Consider the following 19,200-nt stretch of genomic DNA (forward strand, 5'->3'; position numbering starts at 1 on the left):
AGGTGTGTCACAGCATCATCGGACTGAGTTTGTTGTCATTGCAGGCAATCTCAAAGCTGTGCGTTACAGGGAAGACATCTTCCTCCCTCATGTGGTACCCTTCCTGCAGGCTCATCCTGACATGACCATCCAGCATGACAATGCCATCAGCCATACTGCTTGTTTTGCGCGTGATTTCCTGCAAGACAGGAATGTCAGTGTGTAGCGGTATTTATTAGAGAGGGGTAAAGAAAGATTTTGTTCGGGCGCCAGGCAGGTATTAACCGTCCCGAAAGGAAAAGAGTAGAATAGAGAGAGTTCCACTACCAGACCCACACACATCAGCAGAAGAGACTGCCTAGAGTGTAGCCTGTTTACCAGATAGCCAGTGGAGAGAAAAGAGATTACACACCATATAAAACCCACATCACAGCACAGGGGTAACCCCAACAAAAATACCTCATACAATAATACTAATACTAATAATGGCAGAGCAATTAAACAGCAACGTCATACAAGAACGAACCCAGTCATCAACAGAGGATTTGCAATAATCTGTATTATTTTCTAGTGGATGAGTGCGGAGGGTATGAATGTGGGGGGTGTTCATCGACACAACAAAGGCCTTAAAAATGTCCACAGTCTTCTCGGCCACATGTCATTAGTACACCTCACCTCAATACAGTTCACATAACAATACACAACTTGCAAGCAACCTCCCTTTTAACTAAAATGTCCATCAAAATACTTCTGGCAGGGCAATAATAGTCCAACTCTAATGAACTTCAATGGGAAGTGCATTTGAAAAATAGAGTCTGTTGCAGGGTAAAGCACTGGAACGAGAGGGAAGAGAAAGAGAGAGAAAAAGAGAAATCTTAGCTGTGGTCTTCAGGCCTGCCGGTGTACGGTCTGACTGTCCGATGGTTTGTTGGTTTGTATGTTAAGGCTTCGCAACAATGTTGCTACTTATCCATGCGATCCATAACGGGCGCGGTCCCAAACAAAAACAACCACGATCTAAAGCGATCACACTGATGATTGACTTAAATACGTTATAAACTACAAACGCTGAAAACAAACAAAACTTCTGCAGTACAGCACACACAATCAAACTGTCGCGCCACCCAAGAGCCCCTCCCCAAAGAGCTGAATGAGATCTCTTTATCTCCTCCTTCCTTACTGCTCATGTGCTCTTAAAGTGTCAGTACACGGTGAAGGCTCTGTGCAGATTTCACCACAAGTGTTCTGCCATGGCCAGCGAAGAGCCCGGTTATCAATCCCATTGAGCACATCTGGGACCTGTTGGATCGGAGGGTGAGGGCTAGGGCCATTCCCCCAAAATGTCCGGGAACTTGCAGGTGCCTAGGTTGAAGAGTGGAGTAACATCTCACAGCAAGAACTGGCAAATCTGGTGCAGTCCATGAGGAGGAGATGCACTGCAGTACTTAGTGCAGCTGGTGGCCACACCAGATATTGACTTACTTTTGATTTTGACCCCACCCTTTGTTCAGGGACACATTATTCCATTTCTGTTAGTCACATGTCTGTGGAACTTGTTCAATTTATGTGTCAGTTGTTGAATGTTATGTTTATACAAATATTTACACATGTTAATTAAGTTTGCTGAAAATAAACGCAGTTGACAGTGAGACGACGTTTCTTTTTATGCTGAGTTTAGTTCTCCCATTTGAAGAAGTCTTAATTATTTTGACAAATTAATTTTGTCAAAAGTTTAGTATTTGGTCCCATATTCCAAGCCTGCAGTGATTACATTAAGCTTGTGATTCTACTAACTTGTTGAATTAATTTGCAGTTTGTCTTGGTTGTGTTTTGGATGTTTTTCCTGATAGAAACTGAATGGTGAATAATGTCCTATCATTTTGGAGTCACTTCACTTGTATTGTCAGTAAGAATAGAAGATGTTTCTGAACACTTCTACATTCATGTGGATGCTACTATGATGATGAATAATCAGGAATGAATCGAGAATGATGATGAATGAGAAATTTAGAGGCACAAAGATCAGACCCCCTCTGTTATTGGTAATGGTGAGAGGTTAGCATGTTTTGTTGTAGCCTCTGTTATTGGTAATGGTGAGAGGTTAGCATGTTTTGTTGTAGCCTCTGTTATTGGTAATGGTGAGAGGTTAGCATGTTTTGTTGTAGCCTCTGTTATTGGTAATGGTGAGAGGTTAGCATGTTTTGTTGTAGCCTCTGTTATTGGTAATGGTGAGAGGTTAGCATGTTTTGTTGTAGCCTCTGTTATTGGTAATGGTGAGAGGTTAGCATGTTTTGTTGTAGCCTCTGTTATTGGTAATGGTGAGAGGTTAGCATGTTTTGTTGTAGCCTCTGTTTTGGTAATGGTGTTAGCATGTTTTGTTGTAGCCTCTGTTATTGGTAATGGTGAGAGGTTAGCATGTTTTGTTGTAGCCTCTGTTATTGGTAATGGTGAGAGGTTAGCATGTTTTGTTGTAGCCTCTGTTATTGGTAATGGTGAGAGGTTAGCATGTTTTGTTGTAGCCTCTGTTATTGGTAATGGTGAGAGGTTAGCATGTTTTGTTGAAGCCTCCAACCACCTACCAACCAGTAAGAATTCCGGCTCTCACAGACCTGATATTTTTTCTTTTAAGAAGCCCTCCTGTTCTCCACTCATTACCAGTATTAAATAAAGGTGAAAAATATATAATTTTTAAATGACATTAACCTTGTGACTCTACAAACTTGTTGAATTAATTTGCAGTTTGTCTTGGTTGTGTTTTAGATGTTTTCCTAATAGAAACTGAATGGTGAATAATGTCCTGTCATTTTGGAGTCACTTCACTTGTATTGTCAGTAAGAATAGAAGATGTTTCTGAACACTTCTACATTCATGTGGATGCTACTATGATGATGAATAATCAGGAATGAATCGAGAATAATGATGAATGAGAAAGTTACAGAGGAACAAAGATCAGACCCCCTGTGTTATTGGTAATGGTGAGAGTTTAGCATGTTATGTTGTAGCCTCTGTAACTTTGTCACTCAATATTATTCATGATTCATTCATGATCTTTCTAAATCATGCAGTCACAGGCTTGATGTAGTCATTGTGTTCAAAGAATATGGGACCAAATACTAAACTTTTGACAACTTTAATACACTGTGAGTGAATTGGTCAGAATACTTATGACTTCTTCAAATAGGGGACGAGATACATAAAGTGCTTTTATTTCTAAACGGTGAAACAGATACTGTATTAAAATATCCTCAAATAAAAGGTGACATTATATACTGTCACCTCATATGAAACATTTGATCTGAAATCCAAAATGCTGGAGTATAGAGTCACATTTAAAATGTTAGTTTCACTGTCTAAATAGATATGGTGTGGACTGTATACTCAATACAATCTAAATCTGATACCTCACTGTCTAAATAGATATGGTGCGGACTGTATACTCAATACAATCTAAATCTGATACCTCACTGTCTAAATAGATATGTTGTGGACTGTATACTCAATACAATCTAAATCTGATACCTCACTGTCTAAATAGATATGGTGTGGACTGTATACTCAATACAATCTAAATCTGATTCCTCACTGTATGTCTTTTGACTGATACTGCTTTTTAAACTGGTCTGGTCAGTCTACTCAAATATTCATACTATTCATTGTTCTATCTGCAGGCAATACTTTAGTAATTTGTCATTTCTAATAATGATTCATTCATTTATGAATAGATATGGCAGGTTTCAGGACACAGATATATGTGAATATGTTGGAAAAAATATACTGCCACTATTTTCAACACCAAATAATATCAGTGTGATATTAATATGATTTGACTCTTGGCAGGCTGTCAGGCTGTCTAGTCACAGAGGAAGGCTGTGCTTCTCTGGTCTCAGCTCTGAGGTCAAACCCCTCACACCTGAGAGAGCTGGATCTGAGTAACAATGACCTGAAGGATTCAGGAGTGAAGCTGCTCTCTGCTGGACTGGAGAATCCCCACTGTAAACTGGAGACTCTGAGGTCAGTATTCCTGTAGTTGGTCAACAAGTGATAACTGTTCACTAGATCCACAGGTGTTTACCAGACACACATAGTCCACACCATATGTGTTAGGACAGTGTAGCTTACAGTTCTAAATGTGGTGCTATGGTCCATTATTTTTGATTTGAGATAGAATGTTTCATATTAGGTGACAGTACAGAATGTCACCTTTTATTTTAGGTTAATGGTGAGAGGTTAGTATGTTTTGTTATAGCCTCTGTAATATTCTCACTCATTATTATTAATCAAATCAAATCAAATCACATGTATTTATATAGCCCTTCGTACATCAGCTGATATCTCAAAGTGCTGTACAGAAACCCAGCCTAAAACCCCAAACAACAAACAATGCAGGTGTAGAAGCACGGTGGCTAGGAAAAACTCTCTAGAAAGGCCAAAACCTAGGAAGAAACCTGGAGAGGAACCAGGCTATGTGGGGTGGCCAGTCCTCTTCTGGCTGTGTCGGGTGGAGATTATAACAGAACATGGCCAAGATGTTCAAATGTTCATAAATGACCAACATGGTCGAATAATAATAAGGCAGAACAGTTGAAACTGGAGCAGCAGCACGGCCAGGTGAACTGGGGACAGCAAGGAGTCATCATGTCAGGTAGTCCTGGGGCATGGTCCTAGGGCTCAGGTCCTCAGAAAGAGAGAAAGAGAGAGAGAATTAGAGAGAGACAAAGTAGAACAAAAAAACAAAAAAGCTCAAACACTGGGTTGTGATTGAGAAAAGGAGCATGTCTTCAGATTAGCGAGGAATGATTGGACAAACATTCTTACCACCACCATTTTAATACTGGGAAAAATGTAACCTAACACACAACCAAAACAAACTGCAATCAACAAGTTTGAGTCACAAGCTTGATGTAGTCATTACGTTCAATGAATAGTGGACCAAACACTACATTTTCAACGACTTTAATACACTCGAGTTAATAGTTCAGAATACTTATGACTTCTTCAAATAGGGGGACTAGATACATAAAGTGCTTTTATTTTTCTAAACAGTGAAACAGATATGTATTAAAATAACCTCAAATAAAAGGTGACATTATATACTGTCACCTCATATGAAACATTTGATCTGAAATCCAAAATGTTGGAGTATAGAGCCACATTTAAAATGTTAGCTTCACTGTCAAAATAGATATGGTGTGGACTGTATACTCAATACAATCTAAATCTGATACCTCACTGTCTAAATAGATATGGTGTGGACTGTATACTCAATACAATCTAAATCTGATACCTTACTGTCTGTCTTTTGACTGATACTGCTTTTTAAACTGGTCTGGTCAGTCCACTCAAATATTTGTTAATATGCATCTTTCTATTGACAAGCAATACTTGGAAAATGTGTCATTTATAATAATGAAACATCCATTGATGAATAGAATGGCAGGTTTCAGGACACTGATATATCTGAACATTAAAAATATATATACTGTCCCTATTTTCACCACCAAAAAATATCAGTGTGATTTTAATATGATTTGACTCTTTGCAGGCTGTCACGCTGTCTAGTCACAGAGGAAGGCTGTGCTTCTCTGGTCTCAGCTCTGAGGTCAAACCCCTCACACCTGAGAGAGCTGGACCTGAGCTACAATCACCCAGGAGACTCAGGAGTCAGACTGCTCTCTGCTGGACTGGAGGATCCACACTGCAGACTGGAGAAACTCAAGTATGTAGAGGGTTTATGTCAATGTTCATATCAGACATGTTGGAATTATCAGGCTGGTTAAGACAAACATTCTGACCACCACTTGGACAAAGTTGTGTGTGTGTGTGTGTGTGTGTGTGTGTGTGTGTGTGTGTGTGTGTGTGTGTGAGTTCAAGCGTATCCCTCAATGACTGTCTGTTCTTCTGCTTACCGCTACAGTGTGGAACATGGTGGAGAGTACACAATGAATCCTGGGATTAGAAAGTGTGAGTGTTGACTGCTGTGTGACTATGTGTGTGTGTAACTAATGGGAATAAGTGTGTTTTATATATAACATGTGATCATTCAACAAGTCTCAAGTTACCTTAACTTCTCCTTTTGATACCTAGAAACATCTACATTAAATGAATTAGTGAAAAGTGAGTTAACATTCTAATGTGAATTATGATGATTTCTAATATTGTGTCTGGTTTCATCCATCAGATGTCTGTGATCTCACACTGGACCCAAACACAGTAAACAGACTCCTCTCTCTCTCTGAGGAGAACAGAAAGGTGACATGTAGGAGAGAGGAGCAGCCGTATCCTGATCACCCAGAGAGATTTGAGGACTGTGAACAGGTGCTGTGTAGAGAGGGTCTGACTGGGCGCTGTTACTGGGAGGTAGAGTGGAGTGGGAGAAGAGCTGATATAGGAGTGACATATAAAGGAATCAACAGGAGAGGAAGGGGTGATGAATGTTGGCTTGGATACAATGACAAGTCCTGGAGTCTGTTCTGCTCTGACAACAGTTACGCTGCCTGGCACAATAGTAACGACACTACCATAGACGTCCGCCCCTCCAGCTCCCACAGGGTAGGAGTGTATCTGGACTGGCCAGCCGGTACTCTGTCCTTCTATAGAGCCTCCTCTGACACACTGACCCACCTGTACACATTCACCTCCACATTCACTGAGCCCCTCTATCCAGGGTTTGGGGTTTATAATGTTGACTCCTCAGTGTCCCTGTGTCAGAGACACTGACACACACTGGACACACACACACTGGACACACACACACACACACACACACACACACTGGACACACACACACACACACACACTGGACACACACACACACACACGGTCTCCATGTGTTTGATTATATAATTTACTGTATTAATAAATGAGGAGAGTTTACAAACCACACACAACCTCATCTTTTAATAATATGAGCTTCATCCCTGTGACTCTCAAATCAATTCAGTGTTTATTAATGAGAGTGTTTAGAAAATAATATTTAGTATCTTTTATAGCCAAGATACACCCCTCTCAACTCACATGACGAACCACAGATCTTAGGATCTTCACAAAGGTACCAAAACATCACCTTAACAGATACATTCACATTGGAAGACAATGTTCAATTCTGACTTCTCCCTTTCTGATATTTTCTGATCTGACCTCTCCCCTCTCTGGGCCCCAAGTGACTTTCCCTAACCTCTTGGAACTCTAGGGGCAGTATTTCATTTTTGGATGAAAAAACGTTCCCATTTTAAACAAGATATTTTGTCACGAAAAGATGCTCGACTATGCATATAATTGACAGCTTTGGAAAGAAAACACTCGGACGTTTCCAAAACTGCAAAGATATTATCTGTGAGTGCCACAGAACTGATGCTACAGGCGAAACCAAGATGAAACTTCAAACAGGAAATGAGCAACATTTTTGAGGCGCTGTTTTCCAATGTCTCCTTATATGGCTGTGAATGCACCCTGAACAAGCCTACACGTTCTGCCGTTTCCCCAAGGTGTCTGTAGCATTGTGACGTATTTGAAGGCATATCATTGGAAGATTGACCATAAGAGACCACATTTACCAGGTGTCCGCCCGGTGTCCTGCGTCGAAATTGGTGCGCAATCTTCAGCTGCAAGTCTTCTTCCATGTGATTTCAGAGGAGAAAGCAGACTTCCACGAACGATATATAAATGAAGAGATATGTGAAAAACACCTTGAGGATTGATTCTAAACAACGTTTGCCATGTTTCAGTCGATATTATGGAGTTAATTTGGAAAAAAGTTCGGCGTTTTGATGACTGAATTTTCGTTTTTTTTGGTAGCCAAACGTGATGTACAAAACGGAGCGATTTCTCCTACACAAAGAATCTTTCAGGAAAAAACTGAACATTTGCTATCTAACTGAGAGTCTCCTCATTGAAAACATTTGAAGTTCTTCAAAGGTAAATGATTTTATTTGAATGCTTTTCTGTTTTTTGTGAAAATGTTGCCCGCTAAATGCTACGCTAGCTATCAATACTCTTACACAAATGCTTGTTTTGCTATGGTTGAAAAGCATATTTTGAAAATCTGAGATGACAGTGTTGTTAAGAAAAGGCTAAGCTTGAGAGCTAGCATATTTATTTCATTTCATTTGCGATTTTCATGAATAGTTAACGTTGCGTTATGGTAATGAGCTTGAGGCTGTATTCACGATCCCGGATCCGGGATGGGTACTAGCGAGAGGCTAAAGAAGAAAGGAAAATGCAACTGACGACAGTGTAGTCCAACAAAACACATCCTAATGTATCTCACATATGATGAAAGTAAATAAAACATCTAATTTATCAATGTTACCTAACTAATTCGGATTCAGCTATGACACAGAGATACTGACACACACACACACACACACACTGGACACAGGCACACACATGTGGTTTCCATTTGTTCGATTACAGGAATATTCTGAAAATGTTGATGTCACTCCCATGAAGTTACGTTAATAGGGGACTACACTGTTCCTAATATCTCATCCACTCAGTGTATAACCTGTAGACTACACTGCTCAGTTAGATTAATATCTAGTCCACTCAGTGTATAACCTGTAGACTACACTGCTCAGTTAGAGTAATATCTAGTCCACTCAGTGTATAACCTGTAGACTACACTGCTCAGTTAGATTAATATCTAGTCCACTCAGTCTATAACCTGTAGACTACACTGCTCAGTTAGAGTAATATCTAGTCCACTCAGTGTATAACCTGTAGGCTACACTGCTCAGTTAGAGTAATATCTAGTCCACTCAGTGTATAACCTGTAATATAGACTACACTGCTCAGTTAGAGTAATATCTAGTCCACTCAGTGTATAACCTGTAGACTACACTGCTCAGTTCGAGGCCGTCTGTTAAGGTGCTTCTTTATCAGCATCATAAAAGCTGATAGTTTTTCAACCACATCAAATATCCATCCAAGTCAAACTGAAATCTAATAAGAAACATGTTGGGCCTTTTACAATTTAGATTGGCCACTAGATTATTACCTATTTATATTCATAACTAAAACTTCACCTAATTTTAACATTCTGTCATAAACACATTCAAATTAATAACTAAAATAAAGAAAACAGTTTTCCGATCTCAAAAGGTTAAATATAAACGGACAAAGTGTCTATTAAGTGCCAAATAAAGTATACGGTTGACCACAGGGATTCATATTAAATCATTAAAATCCCTTGTGAGAGCAGGAATGGAAGCAGTTGTGTGAAACAGGAAGTGGCAATTGAATTCAAGAATCACCCAAAAATGTAGTTGCTAAAACATTTCTAGTCTTTTTTTCTCTGGGTAACAGGGCTGACATGTTATGCTGGAAACACTCAGTTTTCCACCACGAAACAACAACATGTAGAGCAGAACAGAACAGGGCAGAAGCAACTAGCGAGCTCAACTAGGGCCTGCATGTTGGAGCTAGGGCCTGCATGTTGGAGCTAGGGCCTGCATGTTGGAGCTAGGGCCTGCATGTTGGAGCTAGGGCCTGCATGTTGGAGCTAGGGCCTGCATGTTGGAGCTAGGACAGATAAGACATGCATGTTGGAGCTAAGACCTGCATTTTGGAGCTAGGACCTGCATGTTGGAGCTAGGACCTGCATGTTGGAGCTAGGACCTGCGTTTTGGAGCTAAGACCTGCATGTTGGAGCTAGGACAGCTAGGAACTGCATGTTGGAGCTAGGACCTGCATGTTGGAGCTAAGACCTCCATGTTGGAGCTAAGACCTCCATGTTGGAGCTAGGACCTGCATGTTGGAGCTAAGACCTGCATGTTGGAGCTAAGACCTCCATGTTGGAGCTAGGACCTGCATGTTGGAGCTCGGACCTGCATGTTGGAGCTCGGACCTGCATGTTGGAGCTAAGACCTGCATGTTGGAGCTAAGACCTGCATGTTGGAGCTAAGACCTGCATGTTGGAGCTAGGACAGCTAGGACCTGCATGTTGGAGCTAGGACCTGCATGTTGGAGCTAGGACCTGCATGTTGGAGCTAAGACCTGCATGTTGGAGCTAAGACCTGCATGTTGGAGCTAAGACCTCCATGTTGGAGCTAGGACCTGCATGTTGGAGCTAGGACCTGCATGTTGGAGCTCGGACCTGCATGTTGGAGCTCGGACCTGCATGTTGGAGCTAAGACCTGCATGTTGGAGCTAAGACCTGCATGTTGGAGCTAAGACCTGCATGTTGGAGCTAGGACAGCTAGGACCTGCATGTTGGAGCTAGGACCTGCATGTTGGAGCTAGGACCTGCATGTTGGAGCTAAGACCTGCATGTTGGAGCTAAGACCTGCATGTTGGAGCTAAGACCTCCATGTTGGAGCTAGGACCTGCATGTTGGAGCTCGGAACCTGCATGTTGGAGCTCGGACCTGCATGTTGGAGCTAAGACCTGCATGTTGGAGCTAAGACCTGCATGTTGGAGCTAAGACCTGCATGTTGGAGCTAGGACAGCTAGGACCTGCATGTTGGAGCTAGGACCTGCATGTTGGAGCTAGGACCTGCATGTTGGAGCTAAGACCTGCATGTTGGAGCTAAGACCTGCATGTTGGAGCTAAGACCTCCATGTTGGAGCTAGGACCTGCATGTTGGAGCTAGGACCTGCATGTTGGAGCTAGGACCTGCATGTTGCTCGGACCTGCATGTTGGAGCTAAGACCTGCATGTTGGAGCTAAGACCTGCATGTTGGAGCTAAGACCTGCATGTTGGAGCTAGGACAGCTAGGACCTGCATGTTGGAGCTAGGACCTGCATGTTGGAGCTAGGACCTGCATGTTGGAGCTAAGACCTGCATGTTGGAGCTAAGACCTGCATGTTGGAGCTAAGACCTCCATGTTGGAGCTAGGACCTGCATGTTGGAGCTAGGACCTGCATGTTGGAGCTCGGACCTGCATGTTGGAGCTCGGACCTGCATGTTGGAGCTAGGACCTGCATGTTGGAGCTAGGACAGCTAAGACCAGCATGTTGGAGCTAAGACCTGCATTTTGGAGCTAAGACCTGCATGTTGGAGCTAGGACCTGCATTTTGGAGCTCGGAACATGTTGGAGCTAGGACCTGCATGTTGGAGCTAGGACCTGCGTTTTGGAGCTAAGACCTGCATGTTGGAGCTAGGACCTGCATGTTGGAGCTAGGACCTGCATGTTGGAGCTAGGACCTGCATGTTGGAGCTAAGACCTGCATGTTGGAGCTAGGAACTGCATGTTGGAGCTAGGACCTGCATGTTGGAGCTAGGACCTCCATGTTGGAGCTAAGACCTCCATGTTGGAGCTAAGACCTCCATGTTGGAGCTAGGACCTGCATGTTGGAGCTAAGACCTGCATGTTGGAGCTAGGACCTGCATGTTGGAGCTCGGACCTGCATGTTGGAGCCGGATGCATGTTTGGAGCATGTTGGAGCTAGGACAGCTAAGACCTGCATGTTGGAGCTAAGACCTGCATTTTGGAGCTAAGACCTGCATGTTGGAGCTAGGACCTGCATTTTGGAGCTCGGACCTGCATGTTGGAGCTAGGACCTGCATGTTGGAGCTAGGACCTGCATGTTGGAGCTAGGACCTGCATGTTGGAGCTAAGACCTGCATGTTGGAGCTAGGACAGCTAGGAACTGCATGTTGGAGCTAGGACCTGCATGTTGGAGCTAAGACCTCCATGTTGGAGCTAAGACCTCCATGTTGGAGCTAGGACCTGCATGTTGGAGCTAAGACCTGCATGTTGGAGCTAAGACCTCCATGTTGGAGCTAGGACATGCATGTTGGAGCTAAGACCTGCATTTTGGAGCTAGGACCTGCATGTTGGAGCTAGGACCTGCATGTTGGAGCTAGGACCTGCGTTTTGGAGCTAAGACCTGCATGTTGGAGCTAGGACAGCTAGGAACTGCATGTTGGAGCTAGGACCTGCATGTTGGAGCTAAGACCTCCATGTTGGAGCTAAGACCTCCATGTTGGAGCTAGGACCTGCATGTTGGAGCTAAGACCTGCATGTTGGAGCTAAGACCTCCATGTTGGAGCTAGGACCTGCATGTTGGAGCTCGGACCTGCATGTTGGAGCTCGGACCTGCATGTTGGAGCTAAGACCTGCATGTTGGAGCTAAGACCTGCATGTTGGAGCTCGGACCTGCATGTTGGAGCTAGGACCAGCATGTTGGAGCTAGGACCTGCATGTTGGAGCTCGGACCTGCATGTTGGAGCTCGGACCTGCATGTTGGAGCTAGGACCTGCATGTTGGAGCTTGGACAGCTAAGAACTGCATGTTGGAGCTAGGACAGGCATGTTTGAGCTAGGACCTGCATGTTGGAGCTTGGACCTGCATGTTGGAGCTAGGACCTGCATGTTGGAGCTCGGACCTGCATGTTGGAGCTCGGACCTGCATGTTGGAGCTAGGACCTGCATGTTGGAGCTAGGACAGCTAAGACCTGCATGTTGGAGCTAAGACCTGCATTTTGGAGCTAAGACCTGCATGTTGGAGCTAGGACCTGCATTTTGGAGCTCGGACCTGCATGTTGGAGCTAGGACCTGCATGTTGGAGCTAGGACCTGCGTTTTGGAGCTAAGACCTGCATGTTGGAGCTAGGACCTGCATGTTGGAGCTAGGACCTGCATGTTGGAGCTAGGACCTGCATGTTGGAGCTAGGACCTGCATGTTGGAGCTAGGACCTGCATGTTGGAGCTAGGACAGCTAGGAACTGCATGTTGGAGCTAGGACCTGCATGTTATGTTGGAGCTAAGACCTGCATGTTGGAGCTAAGACCTCCATGTTGGAGCTAGGACCTGCATGTTGGAGCTAGGACCAGCATGTTGGAGCTAGGACCAGCATGTTGGAGCTAGGACCTGCATGTTGGAGCTCGGACCTGCATGTTGGAGCTCGGACCTGCATGTTGGAGCTAGGACCTGCATGTTGGAGCTTGGACAGCTAAGAACTGCATGTTGGAGCTAGGACAGGCATGTTTGAGCTAGGACCTGCATGTTGGAGCTTGGACCTGCATGTTGGAGCTAGGTCCTGCATTTTGGAGCTTGAACCTGCATTTTCACCCAATTTGACACCAATCATCCCATTAAAATGTGGAAAAATCTTACCAATCACACCATTTGGGGCGGCAGGGTAGCCTAGTGGTTAGAGCGTTGGACTAGTAACAAATCTGTCGTTCTGCCCCTGAACAGGCAGTTAACCCACTGTTCCTCGGCTGTCATTGAAAATAAGAATTAGTTCTTAACTGACTTGCATAGTTAAATAAAGCTAAAAAAATTAAATAAAAAAATTCATATGGGGAATGTGGTATCCCACACGCCACATGTGTGGTACACGTTTGAATAGTGAGTCAGAACAACACATTGTAAACTGTGTGATACTTGACCCTTTGTTACGGATACAGGTATTCTGTGTGTATCCTGTGTATTTCTTTTCTCTCCTTCTCCCCTCACAGGTGACAATCTTTCCCCAATCAGTCACCAAACAGTCATCAATCAGAAGACACACCTCCTCCTGTTTCCATTACCCAATACACTAGTTAGAACTGGGCGGACCACCCCTGTATTTTTGGTTAGTTAGTTAGCTGTATTGAAGTAGGCTAGTCTAGGGATGTTTTTGGTTAGTTAGTTAGCTATATTGAAGTAGGCTAGTTTATGGGTGTTTTTGCTTAGTTAGTTAGCTGTATAGTAGTAGGCTAGTCTAGTTTAAGGGTGTTTTTGGTTAGTTAGTTAGCTGTATTGAAGTAGGCTAGTCTAGTTTAGGGGTGTTTTTGGTTAGTTCGTTAGCTGTATTGAAGCAGGCTAGTCGAGTTTAGGGATGTTTTTGGTTAGTTAGTTAGCTGTATTGAAGTAGGCTAGTCTAGGGATGTTTTTGGTTAGTTAGTTAGCTATATTGAAGTAGGCTAGTTTATGGGTGTTTTTGCTTAGTTAGTTAGCTGTATAGTAGTAGGCTAGTCTAGTTTAAGGGTGTTTTTGGTTAGTTAGTTAGCTGTATTGAAGCAGGCTAGTCGAGTTTAGGGGTGTTTTTGGTTAGTTAGTTAGCTGTATTGAAGCAGGCTAGTCGAGTTTAGGGGTGTTTTTGGTTAGTTAGCTGTATTGAAGTAGGCTAGTCGAGTTTAGGGGTGTTTTTGGTTAGTTAGTTAGCTGTATTGAAGTAGGCTAGTTTAGGGGTGTTTTTGGTTAGTTAGTTAGCTGTATTGAAGTAGGCTAGTCTAGAGATGTTTTTGGTTAGTTAGTTAGCTATATTGAAGTAGGCTAGTTTAGGGGTGTTTTTGCTTAGTTAGTTAGCTGTATAGTAGTAGGCTAGTCTAGTTTAGGGGTGTTTTTGGTTAGTTAATTAGCTGTATTGAAGTAGACTAGTCTAGTTTAGGGGTGTTTTTGGTTAGTTAGTTAGCTGTATTGAAGTAGACTAGTCTAGTTTAGGGGTGTTTTTGCTTAGTTAGTTAGCTGTATAGTAGTAGGCTAGTCTAGTTTAAGGGTGTTTTTGGTTAGTTAGTTAGCTGTATAGTAGTAGGCTAGTCTAGTTTAGGGGTGTTTTTGGTTAGTTAGTTAGCTGTATTGAAGTAGACTAGTCTAGTTTAGGGGTGTTTTTGGTTAGTTAGTTAGCTGTATTGAAGTAGACTAGTCTAGGGATGTTTTTTTGGTTAGTTAGTTAGCTAGGGGTGTTTTTGAGTTAGTTAGCTGTATTGAAGGCTAGTTTAGGGGTGTTTTTGGTTAGTTAGTTAGCTGTATTGAAGTAGGCTAGTCTAGAGATGTTTTTGGTTAGTTAGTTAGCTATATTGAAGTAGGCTAGTTTAGGGGTGTTTTTGCTTAGTTAGTTAGCTGTATAGTAGTAGGCTAGTCTAGTTTAGGGGTGTTTTTGGTTAGTTAGTTAGCTGTATTGAAGTAGGCTAGTCTAGAGATGTTTTTGGTTAGTTAGTTAGCTATATTGAAGTAGGCTAGTTTAGGGGTGTTTTTGCTTAGTTAGTTAGCTGTATAGTAGTAGGCTAGTCTAGTTTAGGGGTGTTTTTGGTTAGTTAATTAGCTGTATTGAAGTAGACTAGTCTAGTTTAGGGGTGTTTTTGGTTAGTTAGTTAGCTGTATTGAAGCAGGCTAGTCGAGTTTAGGGATGTTTTTGGTTAGTTAGTTAGCTGTATTGAAGTAGGCTAGTCTAGGGATGTTTTTTCGTTAGTTAGCTATATTGAAGTAGGCTAGTTTATGGGTGTTTTTGCTTAGTTAGTTAGCTGTATAGTAGTAGACTAGTCTAGTTTAGGGGTGTTTTTGGTTAGTTAGTTAGCTGTATTGAAGTAGACTAGTCTAGTTTAAGGGTGTTTTTGGTTAGTTAGTTAGCTGTATTGAAGCAGGCTAGTCTAGTTTAGGGGTGTTTTGGGATATTTGTTTCTTTCCCTGGGTCCAGCTCAGCCACTTTTCCCCCCTCCCTTTACCGTGTATTAAAAATAAACCCTGATGTTTGACAGTCATTTAGTTGTCTGTGGTTTTTCGTTCTCACTGTTACTTTGTCACTATTATAAATTGCATGAGTTATGTTACGGGTCTCGTTACTATCCCCCCATACTGCCGGGCCAAAAGGGATCCGTAACACCCTTTCCATTGTGATTTTAACTGAGACTGAGTTCACCATTGTAACCTGCAGAGTTTTTAGTGTCAAAGGTTTCCTGGGTAATTGTCCTTGAGCTTTTGATCGGGAGTGTAATTACAGGTAAAGGAAGTTCTTCTACAACTTATGTCATTGGCAAGAATATTTCTTATAAGCTTTAATTCTAACTTAATTCTAACAGCTGTTTAGATGCTGATTTTCATAATATAGTCTCTGAGTTGGCTAATATAGCTAGTACCACCTAAAGCATGTTAGTTACAGTAGCTAGCTAATATAGCTGGAACCAACTAAAGCATGTTATTACAGTAGCTAGCTAATATAGCTGGAACCAACTAAAGCATGTTAGTTACAGTAGCTAGCTAATATAGCTGGAACCAACTAAAGAATGTTAGTTACAGTAGCTAGATAATATAGCTGGAACCAACTAAAGCATGTTAGTTACAGTAGCTAGCTAATATAGCTGGAACCAACTAAAGCATGTTAGTTACAGTAGCTAGCTAATATAGCTGGAACCAACTAAAGCATGTTAGTTACAGTAGCTAAGTCGAAAAAGATTAGCTAGCTATCGTCATGGTGTAGCGACATATGTCTTTGTTTCCATTCTAGTCTGTTCCCACTCAATGATGACTTCTCCCATCACTCAAGGTGTTCAACAATTCCCTTCATTGTTTGTCTCAAAAGAATAAGTAAAACACTTCAACAGGTGAAATATTTAGTCAGATTAGCTAGCTACTTGTCATTAGGCTTTTAAAGGGGCAACCAGCTGTTTATACATCCATCTTTGGATTTTAAAATTAATAATATGTACCATTGATTCTTGAAGATATAACTTATAAATGCAAGGTGACGGAGGCTGCTGCTGTAGCTACAGGACTACCTGTGTCTGTAGTTAAGGTATGTAAAGGAGGTCCTCAGTCCTGGTGACGGAGGCTGCTGCTGTAGCTACAGGACTACCTGTGTCTGTAGTTAAGGTATGTAAAGGAGGTCCTCAGTCCTGGTGACAGAGGCTGCTGCTGTGGTTACAGGACTACCTGTGTCTGTAGTTAAGGTATGTAAAGGAGGTCCTCAGTCCTGGTGACAGAGGCTGCTGCTGTGGTTACAGGACTACCTGTGTCTGTAGTTAAGGTATGGAAAGGAGGTCCTCAGTCCTGGTGACAGAGGCTGCTGTAGCTACAGGACTACCTGTGTCTGTAGTTAAGGTATGTAAAGGAGGTCCTCAGTCCTGGTGACAGAGGCTGCTGCTGTAGCTACAGGACTACCTGTGTCTGTAGTTAAGGTATGTAAAGGAGGTCCTCAGTCCTGGTGACAGAGGCTGCTGCTGTAGCTACAGGACTACCTGTGTCTGTAGTTAAGGTATGAAAAGGAGGTCCTCAGTCCTGGTGACAGAGGCTGCTGCTGTAGCTACAGGACTACCTGTGTCTGTAGTTAAGGTATGTAAAGGAGGTCCTCAGTCCTGGTGACAGAGGCTGCTGCTGTAGCTACAGGACTACCTGTGTCTGTAGTTAAGGTATGTAAAGGAGGTCCTCAGTCCTGGTGACAGAGGCTGCTGCTGTAGCTACAGGACTACCTGTGTCTGTAGTTAAGGTATGTAAAGGAGGTCCTCAGTCCTGGTGACAGAGGCTGCTGCTGTGGCTACAGGACTACCTGTGTCTTTAGTTAAGGTATGTAAAGGAGGTCCTCAGTCCTGGTGACAGAGGCTGCTGCTGTAGCTACAGGACTACCTGTGTCTGTAGTTAAGGTATGGAAGGGGTGTGTAAGGGATTTCCTCCTCTTCTTCCGAAGAGGAGAGAAGGATCGGAGGACCAATATGCGGCTTGGTTAGTGTCCATGGTTCTTTTAATAAGAAATAGTACACATGAACAACTGAATACAAAAACCAATAAACGTGGAACGAACGAAACCCAAAGCAGTACCGTGTGGTGATCAACACAGACAAGGAAACACTATACAAAAACAAAAAACGAAATAACGACCGTGAAGCTAATGAGAACTGTGCTGACACAAGCAATCAATCAACATAGACAATCACCCACCAACAAACAGTGAAACCACGGCTACCTAAGTATGATTCTCAATCAGAGACAACTAATGACACCTGCCTCTGATTGAGAACCATACTAGGCCGAAACATAGAAATACCCAAATCATAGAAAAACAAACAGACTTCCCACCCCAACTCACGCCCTGACCATACTAAATAATGACAAAACGGAAATAAAGGTCAGAACGTGACAGGGTGGCTGGGGGGTGAGAGGGAGATGGAATTAGGGACATGTGACTACAGGGTTGGTGGGTTTTGAGGGGTTAGTAGAAAGAGGGATTGTGGGGACATTTCGGGGGAAAGAAAAGGCTGGGTCCTGATACTTGCATCCAGAATCACACGTTCATTTCACCTCAAGCATTTAAAAACATTGGATTGGTGCATAATGGTTAGATATTCCACAACAGCACAAGACCACTGAACGACCCCAGGCCAAGTGTTTCCTTTCCTAACCCCCTGTATTATTAGAATACTGTGAAGGACCCCAGGCCAAGTGTTTCCTTTCCTAACCCCCTGTATTATTAGAATACTGTGAAGGATCCCAGGCCAAGTGTTTCCTTTCCTAACCCCCTGTATTATTAGAATACTGTGAAGGACCCCAGGCCAAGTGTTTCCTTTCCTAACCCCCTGTATTATTAGAATACTGTGAAGGATCCCAGGCCAAGTGTTTCCTTTCCTAACCCCCTGTATTATTAGAATACTGTGAAGGACCCCAGGCCAAGTGTTTCCTTTCCTAACCCCCTGTATTATTAGAATACTGTGAACTTAACTTGTCTTGGCTGTAACTTGTTTTGGTCAGAGCTGCTGGTTAGGAGAGCAGTGTGTCTGGCTGTAACTTGTTTTGGTCAGAGCTGCTGGTTAGGAGAGCAGTGTGTCTGGCTGTAACTTGTTTTGGTCAGAGCTGCTGGTTATAAGAGCAGTGTGTCTGGCTGTAACTTGTTTTGGTCAGAGCTGCTGGTTATGAGAGCAGTGTGTCTTCTCATATGAATGTTCATTCCAACATGTGTTATTGTGTGTTTATAACCTACTGTATCTGGTCTGTTAGTTAAATAACTGGGTAAATAGTGAAACAACATGGTGTATTATTGTGTGTTTATAACCTACTGTTAGTCTGACCTGTTAGTCAGTTCTGGTTCAATAGTGAAATAACAGGGTGTGTTTATAACCTACTGTATCTGGCCTGTTAGTCAGTTCTGGTTAAATAGTGAAATAACAGGGTGTTTTTATAACCTACTGTATCTGGCCTGTTAGTGATAAGTGAATGTATATGTTTAAAGTAATAAGAGATAAAGTTCCTCCACCCAGGGAGGAACAGATGTGCTTGTAGACTTGTAGGTGCTTGTAGGAGTTATAGAAATGGCTATGAGCATTATATTATTTTTAGAGCTCTCATGAATAAACAAACCTTTTGCAGAATCTGAGTCTTTGCCTAATTCATTATTAACCCTAGCTTTACAACCTGGGGGGAATTGGTCAAAGCTATAGTGATTGTTATCATCATTGGGATTGAAATTTCTCATGACAAAAATCTACAATGGAATGGTTCAAAAATAAACATATCCAGGTGTTAGAATGGCCAAGTCAAAGTCCAGACCTGAATCCAATCGAGAATCTGTGGAAAGAACTGAAAACTGC

General features: G+C 42.6%; 1 protein-coding gene across 1 annotated transcript in view; it reads left to right on the forward strand.

Moving 5' to 3' along the window:
• Window positions 1-7,181, forward strand: part of LOC135554799 (NACHT, LRR and PYD domains-containing protein 12-like) — a 28,134-nt gene extending 20,953 nt beyond the window's left edge. Inside the window, exons 10-13 of the mRNA XM_064987236.1 lie at window positions 3,817-3,990; window positions 5,522-5,695; window positions 5,894-5,940; window positions 6,158-7,181. Coding sequence (XP_064843308.1) covers window positions 3,817-3,990; window positions 5,522-5,695; window positions 5,894-5,940; window positions 6,158-6,696 — 934 coding nt within the window. The 3' untranslated portion in view covers window positions 6,697-7,181. The remainder of the gene's footprint in view (window positions 1-3,816; window positions 3,991-5,521; window positions 5,696-5,893; window positions 5,941-6,157) is intronic.
• Window positions 7,182-19,200: the final 12,019 nt, after the last annotated feature.

The sequence above is a fragment of the Oncorhynchus masou genome, chromosome 14, assembly GCF_036934945.1.
Source record: "Oncorhynchus masou masou isolate Uvic2021 chromosome 14, UVic_Omas_1.1, whole genome shotgun sequence".
Classification (NCBI taxonomy): Eukaryota; Metazoa; Chordata; class Actinopteri; order Salmoniformes; family Salmonidae; genus Oncorhynchus; species Oncorhynchus masou.